This window comes from Tachysurus fulvidraco, chromosome 9 (genome assembly GCF_022655615.1).
Source record: "Tachysurus fulvidraco isolate hzauxx_2018 chromosome 9, HZAU_PFXX_2.0, whole genome shotgun sequence".
In the NCBI taxonomy this organism is placed as follows: domain Eukaryota; kingdom Metazoa; phylum Chordata; class Actinopteri; order Siluriformes; family Bagridae; genus Tachysurus; species Tachysurus fulvidraco.
In genome coordinates, this window is record NC_062526.1 from 6,753,052 (window position 1) to 6,763,684 (window position 10,633).

The following is a 10,633-nucleotide window of genomic DNA, read 5'->3' on the forward strand; positions in this document are numbered from 1 at the left end:
AAATAACTGAATGTTTCCTGTAATCAGCTAAAAAGATTTGATAATATACGTATAATAGGCTACTACGCCTACTACATTTCCAAACTTATATAAACTGCTGAATAAGGAATAAAATAATACATTGCCTGCTTATTGTATACTTTAATGACATGCAGGAAAGAATTAGGATCATGGCTCTGCATCTGTATTTTAAAATGCACAAATCATATGAAGCATCACTCACTCATTAGTATAAATAAACCAAACATACACATTATGCAAGTGCTAGACCTTCAACATGAGAGTCAGCAGTGTTGAGTTGTCAAGACCACCATAGAGGAAATATGATTGTTCTTATAGTAAAACCATATGTTCAGGATTTAACCATTAAACAACAATCAAAGAAGAGAGCACAGAAGAATGTAGCCATCTGTATTGAGCATGCAACGAGCTATAGATGTTTAGTCACCTCAGCTTGCCTTTGTTTGGTGGTTGGTTACACTGGGCCTTGTTGCCAACACAAGAGGGCGTGTGTGTCTCCTTTATTTCTGCTGTGCGTCTCAGCCTCCTCATCTCAGTCAAGTGCATCACCCAGTCCAGACTAACAGAGCAGGAAGAGAAGATTATTTTAATAGAGCTATGAGAAGAAATGTAGCCTCTAACACTTTGGCAGGGGCTGAAAGTCTAGCTCAAAAATACAGCATAATATCGTGATAATCAATAGTCATTTTCACAGACCTGCATATTTTTTGTTTGGGTTTATAAAGTCATTACGCACACTAAGCACTAGGGAAATCAAACAAGTGGTAAATAAAATTAATATCTGTTTAAACATTATCTACTTGTTATTATATTATCTTTAAAAGGATAGGATCTTGCTGCTAACAGACTGATTTAAGGCTCTCTCTCTCTCTCTCTCTCTCTCTCTCTCTCTCTCTCTCTCTCTCTCTCTCTCTCTCTCTCTCTCTCTCTCTCTCTAGCGCCTACATATAAAACACGAGTTTGATAAGAAATTGGATCTGTTATATTTTAAAATGTGTTTACATTTTTTATTATGAAAAAATGAAAACATTTTCTGAAATGTGATATGTTGATGTTTTTTTCTGTTATATTAAATTCGTCCAAAAGAAGAAATATTTTGACAATGCAATTTTAGTTCTGCATTTAAAATACTTTTTTATTCGATTTTTGGTTGTGTGTTAGTCGTAAAGGTGAGCAGTATAGTGTTGCTCTCTATTTCTTTCTCTCCACATAAACCAGTCATCTTCTTCCGCTGAGATTCGGTTACCACGTGTCTCACGTCGTTTCAGACGCTCATTATCCGCAATTACGCGCCGTAATTGCGTTTTGGGTTTTAATAGCTACAACCCAGAAGCGTGCCGTGGATTTCAGTCATTAGGCGTGTGCCTGTCCCTAAATAAAGACCTGCAGCCTGTACTGTAAACTTTCCAAAAAAAAACAAAAAAAAAACCAAACAAACAAAAAAAAAAGTGTACAAACTCGCTTTACAGTCACAGTATCATGTTATCATGTTATGCGCCATCATGTCCCAATAAACCTGTAGATATATGATATAAATATTTTATACAATAATAATAATACTACTAATAATTACAATTATTATTATTATTATTATTATTATTATTATTATTATTATTATTATTATTAGTAGTAGTAGTAGTAGTAGTAGTAGTAGTAGTAGTAGTAGTCTTAGTTGTAGTAGTAGTAGTAGTATAGATATTTTCATTCTTCTTGTTGTTATTATTATTATTATTATTATTATTATTATTATTATTATTATTATTATTACTGCAAACAGCAAAATGCACAAATACTGTATTGTTCTAGGGTATATATTGACATTTCTTATTATTAGTAATTGTCCTTCTTAATTAAAAAAAAACCATATAATTCAGTACAGGCCATTTTCCAGAATCGGACGAATTAAGGCTCGAAATAAAGGCAGTAACAGGAGCGCGCGGCTCCCGTAAGCGCTCGCGCTGCGCTAATGAGACATGCTGCTCGTTCCTTTTCACAACCAATCAGAAGCGCGTGAGCGTGACGTGTAGCTGTCCTACGTCAGTCCAATGGCGAGAGAGAGAAGAGTCGGAGCCGGTGGAGTTTTGAGAGAGAGACAAGACAAGAGATACGGACAGGAGCGGCCTCTCGATGCGCTGGAGCTCAGACACACACTCACATGTACACACACACACCCACACACAAGTACTGCCCGAACTCTAATCTCGATTTCGGGAAGTTTTACACCTCGGAGGCGCAGTTGTATTTTTTCTCCAGAAACCACGGGCACTACGGGCCTGCGCTCCGTTTTTAAAGTGGACCTAACACCGCCTTACTTTCTGGACATGGGAGACATGGGGGACCCACCAAAAAGTGAGTTGTTTAACACTTTTTGTTAAGCTTATGTAAAGATGCTGCATGCATTTGGAGATTATGCATTGATTTGTTGTCATTGGAACGAAAAGCTTATTAGTGAATGACACTAATGTTTTTTTGTTTATTTATTTATTTTTGTTTGTTTATTTATTTGCTTTCTCAATTCTCAAAATAATAATAATAAAAAATATATATATGGCTTTATTATTCTTTACTCCAGGCAATTGACAATGACATGAACATTATTATTTATTACGTTTTCATATTATTATTATTATTATTATTATTATTATTATTATTATTATTATTATTATTATTATTATTTCATTACCAATTAAATTCTTCCACGACATTATTTCAAGCTTGTTCTGCACTAACATTATGAAACATTATGTTTTAACAATAACATTTGAACAACTTCCTTATATGTTCCTGTGTGTGTTTGGTGTTCAGAGAAACGCCTGGTCTCTTTGTGCGTGGGCTGCGGGAATCAGATCCACGACCAGTACATCCTGCGCGTGGCGCCCGACCTCGAGTGGCACGCGGCGTGTCTCAAATGCGCGGAGTGTAACCAGTATCTGGACGAGTCATGCACTTGCTTTGTCCGGGACGGCAAGACGTACTGTAAACGTGACTACATCAGGTAAGACAGACATGTTGAGCCACATACCTTTAAGGACTTAAATAAAGAAGAAGAAAAGAAGGTCTCATGATTTAGTGACGAAGCTGCGGCTCGAGCTCACGCTGTCATTCTCGTGCCCTGTCCCTAGTCTTTACACCAAAGCACCTATATGCTAATGCAGTGGAGCTTGAGTGTAATTATGCTGTGTGCTCATGCGCAGGGCGAGATAACAAATTACTACAAACTATAACCTCATATGCTACTAAAGATGGTGTCTTAAATGAACAAATGTTCATCGTTTTAAAATTTTGTTAGATATTTTTTTGGAATAAATACTAATCGTATCGGATGTTGTTTTATTGTATTTTGTTTAATGATCAATTTAACAGTTAGCATTCTATTTAGACTAACTTAATTTATTATTATTAATAACAACAACAACAACAACAACAACAACAACAACAATAATAATAATAATAATAATAATAATAACCATCATTATTATTATTATTATTATTATTATTATTATTATTATTATTATTATTGCAAAACAATAATTCTAATACTGATACTTTTTCCAATTGAATTTATGTGTTTCCAAGCATGTATTTTATTCATTGATTATCTTAAATTTTAAGGATGTGCTGCACACTCTGCTTCCTGTCCACTGAACTTCGGGTCTCATTTTTCCAGACTCTACGGAATCAAATGCGCGAAATGCAACATCGGTTTCAGCAAGAACGACTTTGTGATGCGCGCTCGCGCTAAGGTGTATCACGTGGAGTGTTTCCGGTGCGTGGCGTGCAGCAGACAGTTGATCCCGGGCGATGAGTTCGCTCTACGTGAGGACGGCCTATTCTGCCGAGCCGATCACGACGTGGTGGAGAGAGCCAGCATGGCGCCTGGGGAGCCGCTCAGTCCCCTGCACCCGGCCCGTCCCTTACAGATGGCAGGTAAACTTTCATTTATTCAAGCTTTAAGGTGCTAAGCATGACATGACTTTCATCGAATAATGTTTCTTATCCACTCTCACCTTGCACAAGCTCGGGGAATATATAAGACTTCCAGTTTTGTAGTCGGTTTTAGACTTTTGGCTGTACTTTTTTAGATTGACCCATGAACAAAATCACTCTATTTATCATGAACGCTTAAGCGGAGCTGTGCGTCCGTTCTGTAGGTGAAGTAATAATTGGTTTAAATTCTAAGGATGCCATCACACAACATAGCGTTTTATTTGAGTTTTCCATTATTTTACTTGATCTTAGTTGCTTGGTTGAATCTTAATAGCTCAGACTGACTGTTCATAATGAATGGGACATTTTTGTTTATTAAATCTTTTGAATAAAATGGCCAGAAATCATACTTATCTTTTATTTTTATTTATATTTTAATAGATTTTCCTTAATAAAGTATCCTAGTTATATATTGACAAAACTGCTGATAGGGCAAATAGCCTGTTATTTAGATAAATGAACAGTTTTCGTAATATAAAAAGTATTAAAGGATAAAGGAACTTTGAAATGAAAAGGTTACTAAACTAACAGGCGGTTGTCAGAGGTTTGTCAACATTGCACGTTTCATTTTTCCTACAGTTTGAGTGCTATTGAATTCGGCTATTCATGCATGAAAGTGATATTCTTCCGCTGGTCCACAGCCAACCATTCGATTAAAAACTATGCCGGTTTGTGTATTATATTTTTTATATTATAGGAATATGCGAATGTTTGAAATCGTTCAATATTTAGATATGCATGTTAATGAAAAAAATCTTTAGGTACATTAAATCCCACATAGTTGGTTAAAGTTGAATTTTATCTATATTTAGTAAAGGATATTTATCTTCTGCTTGATGTATTTGGATATAAACTCTGGGCAATTTTCCCAGAGCACATTCTACACAGGTTTATTCCACTTCTCCAAAGTCCTCCAAATACAGTAAACTGTTTGATATTCTGTTTACAGTTACAGCTTTGTGGTGTGTGATATGTCCAGTGTAGAGCTGATTGCATTGAAATGCTTATGAATATATTTGCTATCAAGGTATATGTTTGCAGAAATGATGCAACAAATCTATTTACAGGTGTTTTTTTTCGATAGATTTTAAATCGTTCAGACCTGTAAGTAGTTTACATAGTCATTCTAAAAGTGTAATGTAAAAGTTTAAACATTTGCATATGTTGGTGAATTATGTGCCATAAATCTAACGCATCGGTCCACGGGATCGCAAAAACCCAAATGCGAGCAGAAATTGTCATATCAGCCATTTAATGGCAATAATTTTAAAAAATAATTTTCACAAAATTTTAACATGGAAAGAAAACAGAAAGAAGTCAAACGGAATTTGTTGACAATGTATAGTGTAAACTTTATGGTCTGTTTGAACAATGTTTTCACGATTTTAATAGCTTAAATATTATAATTTGGATATGTGTTCTATATTTTGGCATACTGTATAATTCGCAGTTTGTCACAAAAATATATGTCGCAATTACATTAATTAGCCCTATTATAGCCCTAATTCCCCGTCTTGCGATAATAGAACGAGGCAAGCTCACATCTGTCATGTTTGCAGAAATTAAAACTACCTGTCATATTTATTGACCTAATTGCATTTTGGCGTCTGTGTGTGTGTGTGTGTGTGTGTGTGTGTGTGTGTGTGTGTGTGTGTATGTGTGTGTGTGCGCGCATGTGTTTTTTTTTTTTTTTTTTTTTTTTGCAGCAGAGCCAATCTCGGCGCGCCAGCCTGCATTGCGCCCGCACGTGCACAAGCAGCCCGAGAAAACGACGCGCGTGCGCACGGTGCTGAACGAGAAGCAGCTGCACACTTTGCGCACGTGCTACAACGCGAACCCGAGGCCCGACGCGCTCATGAAGGAGCAGCTCGTGGAGATGACGGGCCTGAGCCCGCGGGTCATCCGTGTCTGGTTTCAGAACAAGCGCTGCAAAGACAAGAAGCGCAGTTTGCTGATGAAGCAGCTCCAGCAGCAGCAAACCAACGACAAGACGGTGAGTGCGAATGTTGAAAACAAAGCACAACGCTGCGGGAATCATGTAGTAATCATGTAGATGCAAGCTTGCAGGTGCATGCGTATCCATTTGTACGCACAACTATTCTTTTCTAAAATCGATGGGTTTTCGTGCTTTCTGCAGAACATCCAAGGAATGACGGGAACTCCAATGGTGGCCACCAGTCCAGAGAGGCACGACGGCGGATTACAGGCGAACCCTGTGGAAGTGCAGACTTATCAGCCTCCCTGGAAGGTCCTTAGCGATTTTGCACTGCAGAGCGACATCGACCAACCGGCTTTTCAGCAACTGGTGAGAGCACGTAATATCCGTGCGTAAAAGCGCAGCTTGCAGACACAACAACAACAACAACAACAACAACAACAACAACAACAACAACAACAACAATAATAATAATAATAATAATAATAATAATAATAATAATAATCATAATTTGCTTATTCTAGGTGAATTTTTCTGAAGGAGGACCAGGATCGAATTCAACAGGAAGTGAAGTAGCATCCATGTCCTCACAACTGCCAGATACACCAAACAGTATGGTGGCCAGTCCCATCGAAGCTTAGACGATTCGGATTAATCTTCCTTTCCAGAATCAGAGGAAAATGAGCGTCGTCGAGTCCCTGTTTCACCGAGGCTACACCCCCGAATAACACCGACAGACCTCCAATTCCGTTGGGCTTCTCTATCCAAACAAGCCCTTGGTCGCGTTTATACACTGTGATGACAATCGTGGGAACGAAAGGCGCTCTAGCGAAAAGACACTTCACGAGAAGACAAGCGTTACCGGAAAACGCTAGCATCCGGCGGATGTAGACCTACACCGGGTCCGAAATGTCAAAATGTACTTTTCTTCGACTTTTAGGCCTACACGACGCAGGAACTGGTGGAACTGGTCGGCTATATTCTTTTGCCAAACAACCCGAGGCGTTTTTGACCTTTTTATTTTTATTTTTTATTTTTTGGACAAATCAGCCTCATAGGAAGATGAGACCTAAGAGGACTCTAAATCCGTACAGCGCAGCATGAGCGGCCCAAACAAACTGCTGACTCGTCAACCGGTTTCCCTAAAACAACTGAGATTTATTCACTGAACACTGAAAGTGTGAGGACGGCCTGGAAGCCGAGTCTAACCGCTTTTATTGTTATATGGTATAATAAAAAGCCCAAGTAGGCTACTAAAGCATTGCAACAAGGTATACCTCTATTCGACCACAAGCTGCGTGGGAATTTTACGTGTATGTGTCCGTCCGAGATTATTATTATTATTATTATTATTATTATTATTATTATTATTATTATTATTATTATTATTTCCCAAAGATGTGTATAGTTTTAAGTTAATATGTCGGGTCATACAGCGGAGATCTTTTTTTGTTTGTTTGTTTGTTCCAATATTACAAAAATAATTTATTATTTATTGTCCTACGACCTGCCACTTTTGTGTATCTTTAATTGCTGAAGTAAAAAAGAGGAAAACTACAGTGTCGACTCCGAATCATCTATACGGACATTATGTGTCCTGTCGTTTTGACTGCAAAATAAATGATGTATGGAGCAGCGCCATATGTAGATCCTCAGGAATATTTAAACAATAAAAGTTAATTAAACTTTCTTAAAAGTTTTATATTAATTATTTTTTTAAAATATAAATTTTAATTACATTAATAAGATTTTATGTTTTTTTTTTAATCGTCTAGATTTAATGAACGTTTTAATTTGTTATATAGTGGGACAGTTATTAAAATCAACTAAATCTTAAATACAAGTCGTTTTATTTTTCCTGAATGAAATTTAAGGACAAGCTAACGTATAAATAATATTTAACTAATCACTCTCTAAACATTAAACATGAACACCTTTATACATTGCTCATATTAATTATTAGTTAGAGACAGACTCGGTGTAATAAAATAAAACGAATCAGTATGGATTGTTTCTCAAAAGCATTGGTATTGAAATCATTTTCCTCACCTTGAAACCACTCTTTTCTTGCAGAACATCAGGTTTTGCTGTACTAAACAAACTCATAGTGTTTATATGTGTGCATTTGGCTATAAATACTCAGTAATTATCTGTAATTTTGGTGATATTATGTGTTCTAAATAGCACATTTTCATAATTCAAGGCACCAAACTGTAGGCCTAGCTAGGAAAGGTGTTCTGTCTTGTACTTTTAATTAACTTTAAGAGTAATGAGCTTTAGGTCCAAATTATGTACCTTACAGCATTTGTTAATAGTTTCCATGTAAATATGTGTATACTAAATGTTTTAAAAAGTAAATGTGCACTTTATGCTATCATTCCAGTGACAGGGAAAAGTACAGCTTGGTTATTACTGAGAGTGTGTAGTTCTGGAACTGTAGGTGATGTTTGGTTCCAAAACTGCACAAAAAGCATTAATTATTTCAGAGGCCAAAGCAGCTCTGACTCAAGCGATTAGTTTAATATAAAAGTAAAGCAGGTTTGAGTGTTGTAACTGACTACACTTTTGTAGTAAGGTGTAGACCTGTATTGTTAACAGTGGTAACTTGTCTGATTGCCTAGCTTGGTCTGAAGTCAGCGTGAGTGGCTGCTGGGGCAACTTTTTTTACAAACACTCAGGCTGCTAAGTGTCACATTTTAATGTCTGGAAGCGTTTATATAAAAAGCTTTAGCAAGAATATAAAATGTAGAAAGAGGTGACTTTGGGTTTCACTGGACTTTGAAGATGCACTCAAGGTCGATCTTGAGAGGATGTTGGTTATTTGTGGCGTATGTTGAGTATTTGATGGATTTTGTTCCATCCCAATTTGTTTCCTGTATTTAATTCAACTGCACTATAGACATCATGCTTGCAAGATGAGGCATTCCCCATTATGTGCATTATACATTAAGTTAGACCTCTTCAAAAACAAGTGGGGCAAGGACATAATGTGTCTGTGTTTCCATAAACAAAAAGTCTGTCGGACATGATGACAAACCTTCTAAGGTTCACGTATAGAAAATACTATTTTGCTGAACCGTTAGAAATTAAATTTGTTTTAAATTCATAACCATTTATTATAGTGCAATACGTTTTCTTTGGTTATAAGCTTTTGGTAATTAAAGGGTACACTTTCTTGTAAATGGCAAATGCCTTACAGTACATGTTTTTTAAGACTGGCATCCATTTATATCTAATAATTTAAACACAAGAAAATTAGTTGGTTAGGACAGAACCATCTCTTTTTAAAAATATTTTATTATTAATCGGTACATTTGGGTGTTCTAATCAGATCATATAATACAGAATTGACATGCAGATATAATACATTTGCAGAATTTGTCTATGATTTAATTAACAATATCTTCCTTAGTCAAGATCTAGGCATAGCTACATATAAATAAAAAACAGCATTAATAACAACAACAACAACAAAAAATGCTAATCACATACAAGTAGCCAGTGAATAATTTCAACATATATAAAACCAACTGCTTTTTCAAATGACTGTTTTTTTTTACCTGTTGGAGTAAAATCTATATCATTGTACCATTTAGGAAATGTTTGTGTAAGCCACACATCAAGTGGTGCTGTTCTTGCATGGAGCAATATGCCCCTGTTTAAAATGCCAGCTCTGTTCTCCGGTGTTTGGTCGGGGCAGAAGAGGGGCCGCTGGATAGCACAAAGCCTCCTGATAGAATGGCTACCGGGGTCTGTCGAGGCTCCCGGACTGCATTCAGTGTGTTGACTGGCTGGAACAAAAGCGCTACTGTACCTGAAGGAGGCTCTGCACAACAATCACACTCTCCTGGATGAGACCCGATTACATTGTGAGCCAGGCAAGCAATCCGTCCCCAAGGTCCAACGCCTGACCACAGAGTCACAACACGAGCTCAGCCCACAACTGTTAAACAGTCCATGCTAATAGCAGATGGTTTACAGGGAATTATGGTATATTTGAGATCATTTACACAATAATGGGAGTTTTGTAAGTGGCATTTAAATGGTATTACGTTTGGAGGTACCGTGAGGACATACGTTGTCCCTTGTGTTCTCAGTGTAGTTTGTAATGTCAAACCTCTATATGTGTCTTTGTCTCAGGTTCACTGTATCACAGTGAATCTCAAGCATTTTGGTGAAGTATTTTACGTCTTTTGAATTCTATTAATTAAATATGATGTCAATGATGATATGCTGACATTCCAGTGCTTATGAAGCCATGCTAGCCCATATTCAATTATTAAATCCGAGTGAATGTTTTACTTTTACTATATTCACAAAGCAACTTTTATTCTTATTTGTTCATATTACATAAGTGTGCAATGACAGATTTCTCTGACAAACTCTGTTAGAAATAATTTATGCGATATTTTAAAAGGCACAAATCAGCAATAACATATCAAGATGTTAAAAATAACAGCTCTAACAGGTGCTTAACACACTGCAGTTGGAATAATATATCAATCGGTTACTATATTTTGTAACTTAACCCTATAGCATGTTATTACATGTTTTCCTTCCCAAGCATTCTCAAACTTTTTAAAACTGGATCAGGTGTTTGAGCAGTCTGACCGTTTTTTGTGAAAGTAGGCCCTTCTGTTGTCTGTCAGCAAACATGGAGAAGGAGGTGGTGGTTAAGCATCTCAGCCT

At 36.7% G+C, this 10,633-nt stretch overlaps 1 protein-coding gene across 2 annotated transcripts; it reads left to right on the top strand.

Annotated features, from left to right (window-relative positions):
• The first annotated feature begins 2,043 nt into the window (after positions 1–2,043).
• On the top strand, positions 2,044–7,548 carry isl1a (ISL LIM homeobox 1a). 2 transcript variants are annotated; one of them, XM_027162781.2, is made up of 6 exons: positions 2,044–2,370; positions 2,827–3,016; positions 3,689–3,948; positions 5,718–6,001; positions 6,146–6,313; positions 6,469–7,548. In XM_027162781.2, the coding sequence occupies exons 1-6, from the start codon at positions 2,067–2,069 to the stop codon at positions 6,583–6,585; spliced, it is 1,323 nt and encodes a 440-aa protein (XP_027018582.2). In that variant the 5' UTR covers positions 2,044–2,066; the 3' UTR covers positions 6,586–7,548. The 2 variants fall into 2 exon arrangements, with proteins under 2 accessions (XP_027018582.2, XP_027018581.2); XM_027162780.2 differs by having other exon boundaries at positions 2,048–2,370; positions 5,715–6,001; positions 6,469–7,546.
• The last annotated feature ends 3,085 nt before the right edge of the window (positions 7,549–10,633 follow it).

Coding starts and splice junctions, on each gene's coding strand:
- isl1a (XM_027162780.2), top strand. CDS start 2,067: ATGGCGAGAGAGAGAAGAGTCGGAGCCGGTGGAGTTTTGAGAGAGAGA. Junction 2,371..2,826: donor CATGGGGGACCCACCAAAAA/GTGAGTTGTTTA, acceptor TTTGGTGTTCAG/AGAAACGCCTGGTCTCTTTG. Junction 6,314..6,468: donor AACCGGCTTTTCAGCAACTG/GTGAGAGCACGT, acceptor TGCTTATTCTAG/GTGAATTTTTCTGAAGGAGG.